Raw genomic sequence first — 17,044 nt, 5'->3', positions numbered from 1 at the left:
AACGACCTCCTATCGTATTATGTTCTCCTAATACAAAGTCGACTTTTCGAACAAAATTTCGTTTGTTTGAATATTTAGAAATTTCCAAGAATTTTAGAGATTCCGAGAATTTGACGTCATTTCCAAGAATTGCCAAAATTCTTGGAAATATTTCTCGAACGACCTCCTATCGTATTATGTTCTCCTAATACAAAGTCGACTTTTCGGACAAAATTTCGTTTGTTTGAATATTTAGAAATTTCTAGGAATTTTAGAGATTCCGAGAATTTGACGTCATTTCCAAGAATTGCCAAAATTCTTGGAAATATTTCTCGAACGACCTCCTATCGTATTATGTTCTCCTAATACAAAGTCGACTTTTCGAACAAAATTTCGTTTGTTTGAATATTTAGAAATTTCCAAGAATTTTAGAGATTCCGAGAATATGACGTCATTTCCAAGAATTGCCAAAATTCTTGGAAATATTTCTCGAACGACCTCCTATCGTATTATGTTCTCCTAATACAAAGTCGACTTTTCGAACAAAATTTCGTTTGTTTGAATATTTAGAAATTTCCAAGAATTTTAGAGATTCCGAGAATGTGACGTCATTTCCAAGAATTGCCAAAATTCTTGGAAATATTTCTCGAACGACCTCCTATCGTATTATGTTCTCCTAATACAAAGTCGACTTTTCGAACAAAATTTCGTTTGTTTGAATATTTAGAAATTTCCAAGAATTTTAGAGATTCCGAGAATTTGACGTCATTTCCAAGAATTGCCAAAATTCTTGGAAATATTTCTCGAACGACCTCCTATCGTATTATGTTCTCCTAATACAAAGTCGACTTTTCGAACAAAATTTCGTTTGTTTGAATATTTAGAAATTTCTAGGAATTTTAGAGATTCCGAGAATTTGACGTCATTTCCAAGAATTGCCAAAATTCTTGGAAATATTTCTCGAACGACCTCCTATCGTATTATGTTCTCCTAATACAAAGTCGACTTTTCGGACAAAATTTCGTTTGTTTGAACATTTAGAAATTTCCAAGAATTTTAGAGATTCCGAGAATGTGACGTCATTTCCAAGAATTGCCAAAATTCTTGGAAATATTTCTCGAACGACCTCCTATCGTATTATGTTCTCCTAATACAAAGTCGACTTTTCGAACAAAATTTCGTTTGTTTGAATATTTAGAAATTTCCAAGAATTTTAGAGATTCCGAGAATATGACGTCATTTCCAAGAATTGCCAAAATTCTTGGAAATATTTCTCGAACGACCTCTTATCGTATTATGTTCTCCTAATACAAAGTCGACTTTTCGAACAAAATTTCGTTTGTTTGAATATTTAGAAATTTCCAAGAATTTTAGAGATTCCGAGAATTTGACGTCATTTCCAAGAATTGCCAAAATTCTTGGAAATATTTCTCGAACGACCTCCTATCGTATTATGTTCTCCTAATACAAAGTCGACTTTTCGAACAAAATTTCGTTTGTTTGAACATTTAGAAATTTCCAAGAATTTGACGTCATTTCTAGGAATTGCCGAAATTCTTGGAAATATTTCTTGTACGATCTCCTATAGTATTATATTCTCCTAATACAATGTTCAATTTTCGACTAATAAAAATTTTTAATTGAATTTTTAATATTGTATTAGGAGAATATAAATTAATAGGAGTAGGTGATACAACAGAGTAATGTAGAATTTTTACTTATCTTTTATACTTACCTTCTTATACTTACCTTTTATATCATATTCTCAGGAAATAGTCATTTTTTACCAGTTTACTTAATTCTAAGGGATTGAGGGACATATAGAATGGCTTATTATTTTAATATCTCATTAATGTTTTATAATGAGATATTAAAAAATGAGATAAAAGTTATATAGAACAGAGAAATCTTCTTTTCTTTAATTTTTTCACAAATGGCGCATTGAAGCCTTATGAAAATTAATATTGTTTCTTTAAATAGAATCTTTTAATGATCTAATAGATGCAACACGATATTCTTTATAAAAAAGTGTTAAAGCATTCATAGCACAAACCATTAGAAGTTTAAAAAATATTTAATCAAATTAAATTATTTTTTAAACTACTGAGTTATTTGCTATATGGGATTTAATACTTTCCTTATAGAGAATGATGAGATGCATTTATTGAAACATTAAAGAATCTAAGATTCTATTTAAAAAATTAACATTAATATTCATAAATCTTCTATGGATCAACATATGGAAAAATTAAGATTATAAGAATATTTCTCTTTCGAAAGCATTTAACTTTTATCTGAAACGTTTTTTAATATTATAAAATACAAACGACATATTTAGAATAATAAATATAAAGACAGTATCTAGTTTTAAGAGAATTATAGAAAAATATTATTGACAGAAAATACCGTAACTCATAATAGATAGGTACATAAAAGATAAGTAAAAGTAAATATATATAAAATTAAGAAAATAGTTGAAAAATACATTAAAAATGTATAGTATGTATAGCTATAAAAAAGTAAGTAAAAAGGTAAGTAAAGGTAAGTATATCTAGATTTAAGGAAACAGTTGAAAAATATTTTAACAAAAATAGCTTTAACAAAAAGGTAAGTAAAAAGGTAAGTAAAGGTAAGTATATAGAATTAAGGAAACTGTTGAAAAATACATAATAAAAAATAATAGCTGTGAAAAGGTAAGTAAATAGAAGGTAAGTAAAGGTAAGTATTTTACAATTAATTTTTGAAAATTTTCGAAAATTTCGAAAAATTTTTGTATATAAACATTGGAAATGTAAATAAACAGACCAAGAATGTAAATAAACATTGAAAATGTAAATAAACAGACCAATGTTTGTAAACAAAACGAAATTTTGATGCTACGGGTTTAAAATTTCAAAAATTTGTATAAATAAACATTGAAAATGTAAATAAACAAACCTAGAATGTAAATAAACATTGAAAATGTAAATAAACAAAGCCAGAATGTAAATAAACATTGAAAATGTAAATAAACAGTCCAATGTTTATAAACAAACCGAAATTTTATGTAAATAAACATTGGAAATGTAAATAAACAAAGCCAGAATGTAAATAAACATTGAAAATGTAAATAAACAGTCCAATGTTTATAAACAAACCGAAATTTTATGTAAATAAACATTGGAAATGTAAATAAACAAAGCCAGAATGTAAATAAACATTGAAAATGTAAATAAACAATCCAATGTTTATAAACAAACCGAAATTTTATGTAAATAAACATTGAAAATGTAAATAAACAAACCCAGAATGTAAATAAACATTGGAAATGTAAATAAACAGTCCAATATTTATAAACAAACCGAAATTTTATGTAAATAAACATTGGAAATGTAAATAAACAAAGCCAGAATGTAAATAAACATTGAAAATGTAAATAAACAATCCAATGTTTATAAACAAACCGAAATTTTATGTAAATAAACATTGGAAATGTAAATAAACAAAGCCAGAATGTAAATAAACATTGAAAATGTAAATAAACAGTCCAATGTTTATAAACAAACCGAAATTTTATGTAAATAAACATTGGAAATGTAAATAAACAAAGCCAGAATGTAAATAAACATTGGAAATGTAAATAAACAAAGCCAAAATATAAATAAACATTGAAAATGTAAATAAACAGACCGAGAATGTAAATAAACATTAAAAATGTAAATAAACAGATCAATGTTTCTAAACAAACTGAAATTTTAACGCTAGACCTTTAAAATTTCGAAAAATTTTTATATATAAACATTGGAAACGTAAATAAATAGACGAGAATGTAAACAAACATTGAAAATGTAAATAAATCGACCAATGTTTCTATACAAATCGAAATTTTAACGCCAGACCTTTAAAATTTCGAAAATTTTGAAATTTTTTTTCAATTTTTTTAATATACTTACCTTATACTTACCTTATACTTACCTTTTTATTCTGCTATATTTTTAAGAACAAATTCTTTTTTCAACAATTTACTTATATTTAGTTATAAAATTTAATATACTTACCTTATACTTACCTTATACTTACCTTTTTATTCTGCTATATTTTTAAGAACAAATTCTTTTCTTCAACAGTTTACTTATAGTTACTTATAAAATTTGATGTACTTACCTTATACTTACCTTTTTAGTCTGCTATATTTTTAAGAACAAATTCTTTTCTTCAACAGTTTACTTATATTTTTTGTTATAAAATTTAATATATTTACCTTTTAATCTGCTACATTTTTAGGAACAAATCCTTTTTTTTAACAGTTTATATCTGGTTATATTTATAAATTTATAAATTTGACTTATCTTTTTTGTATTTATTTCTTTGTCATTGTCATATATGCAGTAATTCTAAAAAAATATATATATATAAAAATATATTTAAATATAAAATATTAAATATTATATATTTAAATATTAAATATTTAAATATGAAATATGAATATAAAATATATAAAAGACAATTACATATATATTTCTATATTTTAAAATTATTGTATGAAATATTCAAACTAATAATATTAAATTAGATATTATTAAAATATTATTAAAATTGATAAAATATTACTTAGTATAAAATCCTCGTAATTATTATGTATAATTGAATCTCTTGATACAAATTATAGTTACTTAAGTCTCGATTGCTTTATCAAACAAGTAAATTTTTATTTTGAAGGCAAATAATGGAAACATAAAAAATTTAAGAGTAAATTTTTTAAAATCGGTTTCCTTGCTTTATAAAACTTTATATTTAAAATTTGCTAAACGTAATTGATTCGAAATTTTTGCCATGTAATTTCATTTCTCTGTAAAACGAAATCTGTAATTATCAATAATTTTTTAATAAGAAAAAAGTAATTAAATTTAATACTTACTATTTATTTAATATTTAGCTGGAATATAATTTTTATTAACACTTGATAATTTTGGACATTCGAAGAAAATACTTTTAATTCCTTTTAAGTATAAAAATTGTTTAAATATTTCATAAATTCTGTAAGTATAAAATGAAAAATAAAAAGAATTGAAAAAATAAATCATAAATATATATATATATTTATTTATTAGAATAATCTATAATTTGTAATAGTTAATTTAACATTCAATAATATTATTCAATATTATCCATTTTCTAAAAAGAATTTAATAAATTTTTCATTATAAAATATTTTAAAAATTTCATGCAAAGAAAAATTCATAAACTAATAATTAAAATAAATTAATTTAATTTTTCCACATATTAATATTCTGTTACCAAATATACAATAAAAATTTCTGACTCAGTATCGAAAAGAAAAGTATACAATAATTTCTAAAAGGTAACTTATCCTGTTTTCTTCACTTGAAACATAAAAAGAAAGATATTCCTAAAATAAATTTCTAAATCTTGGCCAAGTTTTACCCGATGGTAATAAAAATCCAAGCCGAATCCTCGAATCGTAGTTGCCAAAGGTTCGGGCTCGAATGCTCGCATTTATGCCAACCTTTATAACCTAGTTCCACTTGGGCTGACTACCTGTATACCTTCACTACTGATGTTCTGACCACCGCAGTAGCTTGCGTGTCGAAGGTCGTTAGAGCTCACCTATATATTAATAAGCCTGTTCGATGTACATAGGGTGTTAATAAGAAATGAATTTCTTTTTTTAGAAAGTCATAATTCTATATAAGATGTGTAATTTTATGCTTGTTTTATTCGTATAATTCAGAGAGAAAGATAGGAAGTTTAAATGAGAGAGAATTGTTACAACCCTTTATGATCTGATTATGAGTGACATTTAACGTTTTATCTTGATTGATTTATATTCAGTTGAATGCTTTTAAATGTTCTTCATGATTTATATGTATTGCCATATCTCATGTGTGATATATATTTTAGTTAAAAGTCTTACAAATTATAAATTATAATATAATATAAAAAGAATACATAAAAAATATTTAATGAAGAGGAATATTGAGTTCAATTTAACACACAGAGAAACAATAAATATTGTGTAAATTAAAAGTAAAATTTATAAAATGTTGGAGATTTAAAGTATTGAGATGTGTCAACATAAACTTTTAAACGTACAAAGTAAATTTGAAAATTATGTAGCATTTTAAATAGAAAAACTATGATTATATTTTAATTCCTCTTTGTTGAATATTCTTAGTATTCTTTTAAATAAATCTATTATTAATATAGTTTTCGAAATCTATTTTATGATAGATACAATCTTATTTAAAACATAAATCAAAGAAAGTATAAACAAATATCATTTTAGTCAGAAGATAAATCATCATTTGACGAATATAATATATATTATATATACTATGTGAATGATGCATAACTGGGAATGAATAATATGTAGCAATCGATAAAATTAATCTTCTTTTTGAAATCTGGATAGTCGAGAAAGAATTAGAAAACTTGATAAAAACTTGGAACGATGACTTAAATTTATCACACTGTAATTAATAACTTCCCATCTCTTCAAGAATGCTCTGGAAAAATAAATAAATTCAAGGCTACACGCATATGATGATCAACCCTTTTCTTCTACGCAAAAAATCCCTCTCAATATTATTAAAAATATAAATAAAATTATTAAATCTAATAATTTTATAATAATATACTGACGATATGCTTATAAAAAAAAAGAATAATATAAAAACTTTAATGTCTTAATATCATACAGAATTAAAATATAAAGATACAAAATTATTACATCTTATATAGATATATAAGGTGTCAAGGACTTTCTCTATTTATATTTTCTCTACACCACGAGCAAAAAAGAACCTGCAATCTTTCCAAAGAAAAAAATCTACAAAAAATTAAAATATCAACGTTATCAAATTGTACAATAATAATCTCAATAATCACTGATCGATCTATCCAAGGTCATTTAACATTCTAATACACATTCCACGAATAATCCATCAACAATCTCCCCCTTTTTTTTCACGTTCACCCGGTACATCCGTGTCCAAAGGAGTTTTGTCACGCGATGGTCAGCCGGCCAGCTCGAAGGCTCGATTAAAACAGGGACTATCGAGCGGCCTACCGCCGTCTTTTGCATTGGCCTTTTGCACACACAGTGTCCGCATCGTGCTGGAAAACGAATCTCTCTCTCTCCCTCTCTCTCTTTTTGCCGACGTTGCACGAAATCGGCCCAATTTGCGTGTGCCAAGTGTGTTCTATCCGGCGTTTTTCTTTCTTTCTTTTTTTTTTTCAAATTAATTTCAACCCTCGACGGGGTGAACGACCAATCGTTACGTTAACGCGCTTCTTACCGAGAAAAAGAGGATTGCTGAGGAGAGGAGTTTGAAGGAAGGAATCAGGTACGTTTCTTTTTGATTCGTTGTGCGTGGTGTTTGATCTTGTTTGTTCACCTCGTTGGGGTGGAATGTTTATCAGGAAAAAAGAAAGTGTCTTTTTTGAGGAAGGGTGAGATTGTATAATTTTTTATGAGAATGGTGGCGTTCACTTGGTCGATTTCAATGACAGTGCCCCTGGATTAAAATAAGGGGAATTAATCTTTTGATGAGTGGAGAACATTGTAATTAAGTTGTAGGATATAACTATTACGCCTGTTGCGAGGAAAATTTACAAGGATATTATGCAAATACTTTTGTGAATATTGTATTTATAATTGTAAATGAATTATGAATGAGGATTTGAAAGGATTTTGAATTTAGATGTTCAAATGATACTTTTTCTTTTTTAAACTGTGTAATAAAATTCATTAAATTGTATTCTTAATTTTTGGAAAATGATTAATTGGAAAGATAGTGATAATTGATGAAATAATGATATCCTTTTTAGATTGTATTTCAATTCTTTGAAGAAGATTTATTACATGTCGAATAAAAACTAGAAAGGTAGAAAGATAGGTGGCAATCGATGAACTCGATATATGTGTTGTAAGAAGCTTACAAAAGAATCATTTCTAGATTTTGTAATAGGATTGATTATTATCTTCGATTTATTCAAAATGATAAATATACAAAAGTAATATATTTTTCGAGATGATATATTTGTTGTCTCGTTTCTAATACACATAACATTACACATTACACATTTATGCAAAATATTCATATTTATTATGACTAGAATCCATCCTTCAAAATGCTCTATAAATATATTGACGTAAATATAGAATATAATTAAATATATTTAAATAACCTAAAACAAACGTTAACTCGTTAAAAAGCTTCTCAATTAAATAACAATATTATAACAATTATTTATAAGTGAATAAGCATTCGCCTCTTTTTAAATATAAACGACTCGACGATCCACTAAAATGATCACCACTCTTCTTAAAGCTATAGTTTTCGACTGCATCGAACAAATTTTCGAGAATAGTCCCATTAAACTCAGTCTCGACTGCATAAAAATCGTTATTATTAATCCAAAACTTTTCTCTAATCGTCCACTGGACAGGAAACACTCGCAATTATGCAAATCAGCCTCGTGGTGCATTGTTGTTTGGATTCAAGGGATCGTTAAATGGCTCCGACTCCGGCACTGGAATCGACGATTCTGTTTGGCAAGGATTTGAGCAGGGGTTCTCTTGGCACGTTTCACGAGCCGATCGAAAAAGTTTTATCGAGATCCTGGAACGATCTATGCTCGAGTTTACCAAGTTTCGAGTCCATACGACCGTTCCTCGAGTGGTTACGACGTCGAGGATCGATTTCGAGAGGTCCATCGACCTCCCAGTTTTGGATAAAATCACTTTCGACACGTTTAAATGAGAAATTTTTTCTTCAACGAATTTTAAATCTCAATTTTCCCTTTTTTGTTTTTATGATAGAAAATGTAGTTTATATAATGCGAGATATAATTTATAAATAATTCAGAGATTCCTGAGATTAAATTAAAGATTGTTTCAATGATAAATTTTAATCAATGATTTACCATTTTTCAATATATTAGAGTAGAATAATATAATACTTTTCATTTATAATATGATAAAACGAAGTCAAGATAAAATCGCACAGTATAAAAATGTATTTTGTAGTTTCATAAAAGATTGAAGAATACTCTGAAGTAAGTCCAAGTTTATATATATATCTTTAAATTCTTGTAGTTTATGTAGTTCTTTATGTAGTTTATGTTAATTTCACTTTCTATGGTTAGCAAATGTTATGTCATATTTGCATTCAGAGTTATATATTCTTGTAAATAGTTTATTTATATATCTGCTAAATTTTCTTTTCTCAAGTATCGTTTATATGATGTTTAACTTTGTTAGAAAACTTTTGGTTCGCACAATGTGTCAACAATAAAAGTTTCTCTATTGCTAAAGTATTAAAGAAATGAAAGGAAAAATTGGTAAAGAATTTAACTTTATGAGAAGAATTGTATTTACGTTAACTTGGCTGCTATTTATAAAGTTTTAAAATTCTTTTTGATTTTTGTGAGTAATAATGTGGAAATTTTAAATAATTTTATTTCGATTTTATCGTTTTATAGATGAAATATAATATGACAAAAATAAATTAATTATTCATTGATTATTTAAAATTGATCATTGGATCAATTTTTGAAAATAATAATTTAAAAATTATTACAAATTATTATTTTTTTTCTAACAAATATTTTAACCATATTTTATAATTATCAGAATGTATATATACATTCTGAAGAATGTTGTATTTTCTGATAATGTTTATTGCAGCATCTATGCTAAATCATAGAGCTATAAATAGGAATTATGAGATCATGGGATAGCCGAGGCAGCATTCATTTGGTTTAGCTTTTGTTAGCTGGAACGTTAGATCTTGTTACCATAAATACATTAATATCCATGTATTAATATCTGCTATAAGCTACAATATAATTACAAGTGCAATAGGAACAAAGGAGAAACCGTGATTGCTTGTATAATTACAATAATGATAACAAAGGAGAATCTTCCAAGTTCAAACTTTATTGTTGATATATCACTGAATGTTACTTGGCATAATCAAATCAATTTGGCGCGTGCCAAAATTTCAGATATTGTTTGCACAAATTTAAAATAACATTACTAATGTAAAGCAAACAATAATGTATTTTAAAGAAATCAAAAATATACTAAATATGCAAATGAAAGATAAATAATATTATGAAAATAATTCTGTCAAAAATTTTATCAAAATTTAAGTTCTTTGTCAATACTTTTTTATTTTTCTTTTACCAATATTTACTGCAGAATTCTTGTTCCATTTATTCCATAACATAAAATGTTCCATTTATTAAATTAAACCTTAAAATTATATATTACCTGGTTAAATTTCATACAAGTATAAGAATCTATTAACAAAATATAAAAATACTAAAGTCAAATATGAATCTACATATTTATCCAATTTTTAATTCCAATAACAAAATAAATCTTAAAAAAAAACAATTTTGAATTTCAATATCGTATTAAAACCGCCAATTATAAATTATTCTGAGAACGATTGAGAAAAGTTGTATCATTATTTCACAAAAGATTAAAGGGATTAATCACTTGAATTGAAACAGAAGAGATCCTTGGAGAAGAAGAAAACGAATTACGGGATACCGTGGTTCGAATCAATCGTACGTGTCGATTCGCGTTCCAAAGTAGCCGCATTAAAGGCAAACACAATTAGCGAAACACGGCCCAGTCGAAAGTTTACATACGAAAATCGCAGAGACACGAGGCGAGTAAACACGAAGAGGAATGGGAAACGCGTAAGGTTTCCGGCGAGTCGAGTTGGCTTAATGGGGACGTGTGGATCGATATTGACCCCCCTCCCTTGTTTACACGGGGAATTTTTTTTCCCCTCCCCCACCAAGTTTCTTTCGAACTTTGTGTCGTCATATTAGAATTTAATTAATTGCTTGCTCGTCGTGTTTTTTCCTTGTAAGGTTATTTCATAATTAGGAGAAGACAAATTAGCTTGTGATGTAACGAACGAGATGTAGGAAATGCAAGTTTATGTATTTTTAATTAAATTAAATGGAAGGATACGTAATCTTTCATTTCCTATTCAAGATCTTGTATTAAATTGTAACTTGGAAATTATTATTGTGCGAAATTTTGTGATATAATATTTGGAATACGTGTCTCGGTTGTGTTTTGATATTGATTTCTTTTTAGATGAATATAATTTTGTAAAACTTAATAAGAAAAGACAAGAGTCTCGAGTAAATTTTGAATCTAAAAACGAATTTAAATATGTGTTTTTAATAAATTAAAAAAATACATGATTACATTGATTGAAAGAAAATTTTATATCATTTAATTTTATAATATTCCAAAGTCATGATCAAGCTATATATATTACAATATGTATTACAATACTCGTACATTTACAAGTATAAAACATTTCCTATAATATAAACTTATATATACAAAGGATAAAAATGATTTTCGTAACAACTATAAAAAAATATTACAAACATAAATACTTAATAATTAAAATATTAAAAGATGAAGAAGAGTTTTGTATTTATATAACTTTTTTTAAAAATAATTTCAAAAAGAAAATATATAAAATTTCCATTCTTAGTTATTAATTCTCCAAAAATGTATCCAACTCGATATCGTTCTATCGCCAGAACAATCGAACACGTTTCTCAAAAATTGAAACGAGCAAACGCAATCGAAAGGAAAACTCTCATCTCTCAATTCCAAAACGAAATCCGTAATACTTCACGCAAGTGGAGGTGGATCTCGCGACTTTCTCGATGAACGATTTCATTCCAAAGTCATGAGTCCGGGTAACTCTTAAGTCCCCCGAAGCCCAAGTGTTCCAGTTTTTCCTGGGATGGAAAACCGATGGAAACTGATTACTCGTGGAGAAAATGCGACGGGAAATCGATATGTACGATGCGTGGAACGCGCCGCTCGGTTTTCAACAGCCAACCGAGGCTTTTCACGTTGGAGCAAGGGTCGTGCCTCTGATATATCCAGGACAAGAGGAAATCGTTTTCATTTCCAATGGAACGAGTCCTCGTGCTTCCCTGGAAAATGCCTTTTCTCCACTAATTCTCGCTCAAGGTGGAGAGGAACTCTCTGTTGGGCCGAGATGCGATGTAATTTCCTTCGTTAGGCGTGCTCGTCTGGGATTAATTGTAATCCTTGAAGTGGCGATGGTTTGGACGATATTCTGTCCCGTAAGAAATATCGTGCAGAAATTGTTAGCAGCGGTCTAGTTTACCGCGCGAACTTTGGAATTTGAAATTATGAAAAGAAATGTATTTTCTAAGATTGCATGGCGGTGGTTTCATTCATCGTCGAAATTGGATTTTTGTTCGAATAGAGGAAAGTTCACTCTGAGTCATCACGTCTAATATGTTCCATTCGCGAAATTTTGTTATGCATGTTTAAAATAAAAAAAGGAAAAACAAAAAAGAGTCACGAAAAGAGAAGGGAATTGCATCGATAGATTAGGAGGATGATGTAATTTTCTTTATTACGTTCTTTACTACGGCATTGATTACGTAATTGTGTGATAAGCACGTGCTAATTGAATAAGAAGTCTCTTTATGTAATAGGAATTGTGTGTACTATAAAGATAATCGTGTTATATTACAAATGAAAACTATTTAGATTAGGAAAAAAAAATAATTTAAAATTTATCCTTAAAATGTTTTATTCGTTATGTTATATTCGTGTGAATTATTCTGTAATTAAAATTATAATTGTCGCTTATCATTGATATTATTTCAATTTTTAAACTCTTAATTTTAAATGAATAGAATGATTTTCCATTAACCTTAATTATTCAAATATCTTCGGGAATATACGATCACGATTAATTTCTACTTCGATGCTATTTTACTGTCGTCTCACGTACACTTTCATTCCCCGAGGAAAATGTTTGGATTTAATACCAGGAACGTTTCTGGCATCGAAAGGGTACAAATCAGTTCTCGGCACGCAGATAGTTCTTTTTTCTTTTTTTTTTTCTTCTATCAAAGTCGAGTCCCAGAAGATCGTAAATTCATGAAAAATTTGTAATCATTGGAATAATATCACATTTAATCCTTCTGGAAATCTTCTATTGCATTAAATTTACGAATAAATATATATTATAATACGAGGAATGTATAAAACTCTATATTCAATTCAATTTGATATTGAAAAATATTACAAAGATTTCGATACGATAAAAGTTATTATGCAAGATATCGATCAAAAAATATCGCCACAACGAATAAATAATTAATTTTAAATATTATCTATTAATTGGAGAGGAAAAATCATAATTTTAATAAAATATTGAGATTTATACAAAAAATATTATAGAAATTGAGATCATCGTGATAAATACAATTTCGAATATTGCTGATCTAAAAATATTTTATTTTAATTGTTTTATATTCAACAGTTTAAGAATGTTTAAGATGAAACAAGATGGTAACAAATATGGTTTTTTTTTATATTGTTACAGGAGCAAACCAAAAACGTTCGCGTTCGATCACTGTTTCTATTCCCTGGACCCGGCCGCGGAAAATTTTGCGAATCAAGATGTGGTGTTCGACGCCCTGGGCCGCGATATTTTGGACAATGCGTTCCAAGGCTACAACGCCTGCATTTTCGCCTATGGCCAGACCGGTAAGACGATCGAATCATCATATTATCACCAATACTAAAAGTATAAAAAGACTCACCAATACTAAAAGTATAAGAAGAATAATTCTGAGCAGAGAAATGATAGATAATAATATCTTTTGAATTCATTTGAAGAGTCATAATGAGTCATTATGTTTGCATAATCGTATTTAATATTATTTATAAGGATTATTTTACATGTCATAAAAATATGTTGTTCTAAAATATTATTTTGAAATGGCGATAAGAATTTGTTATTCTTAAACTTGCATTCCGGAGGCACGTGAAAATTTACGATTCTCGATTTTCATAATAGAATTTTTCCATGAGATATATTCGAAATTTTATCCGAACAATATATGTATAATTTATCATCGAATTTTCTTAAACGAATTTTCCAATTCTTCGCAAAATACAATATGTTTAATTTTGCACTCTTTTTACGAAAATTAAAAGCTTCATTAATATGAAGAGAAATTTTAAACAGCTAGAAAAACTATTTAAAATGTACTAAACTTTTTATTGCGATACGATGTTACCGTGAAATTACTGAAACACCCTCCAATCCTTGTTCCAAGACTTCTTTCTTAAGATTTTATTATTCTACAAATATATGATCCATTTACTCCATCGATTTATTTAATGCTATATCTAATTTAATGCCATGACATTTGCGAACATTTGCAATTTGTCGAAAATTATCGGAAAATTAAAATTAAATTTAAAATAAATAAATCTAATTCTTTACTTCGTAATCTCTTCTCTAATGGGGCATCTATCTAATGTAAATTTAATGGAATTTGAATATTTAGTTAATGATTTACAATGACAAATTTATTTATTCTCGAAATTATTTAATTCTGAAAATTTATATCATCGACTCCTATATAATTCATAAATTATTTAATTTGTAAATATATTTCTCTTTTAATCTCTGTTTTCTGTTTTCTACGGGACACGAGATAAAGAAGACCATTATATTTATTGCATAAAATATCGAATATAAACTGAAATGAAATATTTTTAAATTATATAACTTATCTTAAATCTTGCTTAAAAGTAAAATAGCGAAACCTTATTTACGTAATAAATAATCTACAACCTTTAAATATAAATATTTTTAAAGAGCTAAAATATAATATTTTATTTTTATAAAGATGAATTAAATAAAAAATTCAATTAAAAAGAAATATTAAAAACATGTCTCAGTGAATATAAAATATTTAATATGCATGATCATACGATAAATTTTCAATATTTTTTTCACTGTTTGTCGTGATAAATCATAAGTTATATCTATTTATTTTCATTTAGACTTTTATATTGAAATAAATAAATGCTGAAAGTTTTCCTTATAAAAATTAAAGTGTTAAATTATTAAAATTATGAATAATTACAAATAAAAATAAATATGATTCTTTTGAAGATTGCGAGTCATAAGTTGCAAATTTATTAAATTTAATAATTTATTATTTTTTTTTTTACACATTATCATCCATGATAATTGATAACGAGACCAATTTAAACATTAATATGTTAATATCTATTCAATTATCTATCTATTTGATTTCACACGAAATTTGTCGAAGAAAATTTAAATTGTCCAGCTAGAGATCGCGCAATAATCTATATTCGTGTAATATTTCGACCTTGATTTCACGGTCTTCCATATAGCCACACCCAACGTAATTCGCAGCTGATTAAAGCTTCTTTCACGTGGAACATTTCCACATACTTTGATCAGATTCTAATTTCATTAACATTGTATAACCGTTTCGGATTACAGATTTGTCGCTTCGATTTGTAGTTTTTAAATCCTTTATTCCGATAAGATACTCGTTGATCTGCAGGAATGTGATTATTATTAAAGTTCATTTATATGTATGTATCCAATGTAATTTTAATACATCGATCTGTTTTTTTTATATATTTTATATTATCGAATTAAGTTCTTCGAATTTTAATTAAATTCTTCGTGCAAATTTAAAAATTAAAAATATGTTAAAATATATTAAATTAATTCACAATGATTACAAGCACTGCTGAATTGAAAAAATTTAATTTTTATTTCAATTTCGTTATTGAAAGCATATTTCTATATTTATTATAAATATTTTAATAAACCTTGATTACAATTTTTATTTAAACAATAAATCGTAATTGAAACGTTAAAAAATTCTGATCGAAGAGAAACGAATATTAAGGTTAAAGCTAATAGAAAATAAAATTTCATTTTAGATCCTCATTTCAGGCTGAATAATCAAATAATATGCTACCTTTAATATCATTTAAGCAGAGGAACGAAATAAATTTATTCGTTTCTCATGAACCGTAATATATCCTGACTTGTTCAATTTTTTCTTCCTCTTTCTTTTTTTTTTTCGAGAAATGAAAAGAGAGGCGCTTTTTACCCTATATTTGAATATGAATGAGAAGTGTATGGAGAATTAAAGCTAGCCGTTTTGGAACGAGAGTTAAGGGTTAAGGAAATAATAGGACCAATTAAAAAATGGAGGAAAATAATGACGGAAGCCAACGAATTCGTGCAATGCTATGAATTCTGCTATTTGATAATCTAATTGAAACCTGAAAATCTTAATACATACACAAAAATTAAGGATTGATTATAAATAACATTGCTAATTTAAAAAGAATATAAAAATTCTAGTAGAAATTTTAAATAAATTATTATTAGACATTATTAAAATATTATATACAATAATATAATATAATTTATAATAGTTTACGTCAAAATTAAACGCCATCTTTCTAATCACTAAATTCTCCAAAGTAGAAAAAAGAAATAGAATAATTATTTATTAATATCTAACGTTGCTGAATATTTTTAATTTACAATTTTACCTAAAAACACACTCTAAAATCGTTAAAAAAAAATGAAAAAAGATTATAAAAGATAAGAAAAAGATACTATATACTAAAAATAAGAGAAAAAGCAAGATAAAAGATTCTAATCTAAATGAGTAACCATCAAAAAATCCCCACATTCCAGATTTCGATATCCGTGTATCCTGCTCCCTTTATTCCTACTGATAAGGGTAGATCTTCCCCGAAACATAATCACCATCCGCTTTTGTACGGAGAATAACGCAATTACAAAGGGATGAACACCGATAAAACGATGGTGCACGGTTGATCTTAGACGAAAGACATTGACTTCTGGCATAGCGTTCGATCCGTTTCCATCTTTGTTTGACCATTGGCAAGAACGAGAAAGAAGGAAAGAATAAGATTATGCACTTCTAAAGACTCTCTCTCTAGTCTTCTTGCACTCAGCTACTACTCGTTTATCGATCAATCGGATTTAAGATTTAACCTCTCTCCCCTTTTTAGTCATCCTCTCAAACGCTTAGAACGATATAACGATAAAATGTCTTATGAGAATTTGTAAAATAAGAATACAAAGTTAAACCTGTTAAGGCTTGTAGAAATAATGGTGTCAATTGCGAGTTAAGTTTGTTT

The 17,044-nt window shown here is 27.0% G+C and overlaps 1 protein-coding gene across 11 annotated transcripts in view; it reads left to right on the top strand.

Moving 5' to 3' along the window:
* Window positions 1–17,044, top strand: part of LOC107993301 (kinesin-like protein KIF13B) — a 125,456-nt gene that overhangs the window by 78,237 nt on the left and 30,175 nt on the right. For all 11 annotated transcript variants that reach the window (XR_009831548.1, XM_062080797.1, XM_028664575.2 and 8 more), the window contains exon 3: window positions 13,404–13,567. Coding sequence is in view for 10 of the 11 variants with exons in the window: in XM_062080797.1 (XP_061936781.1) it covers window positions 13,404–13,567 (164 nt within the window). In the remaining variant the exon portion in view is untranslated. The remainder of the gene's footprint in view (window positions 1–13,403; window positions 13,568–17,044) is intronic.

This window comes from Apis cerana, linkage group LG10, assembly GCF_029169275.1.
Source record: "Apis cerana isolate GH-2021 linkage group LG10, AcerK_1.0, whole genome shotgun sequence".
NCBI lineage: Eukaryota > Metazoa > Arthropoda > Insecta > Hymenoptera > Apidae > Apis > Apis cerana.
Note: the sequence above shows the minus strand (reverse complement) of the source record. Positions and strands in the feature narration are given on the sequence as shown.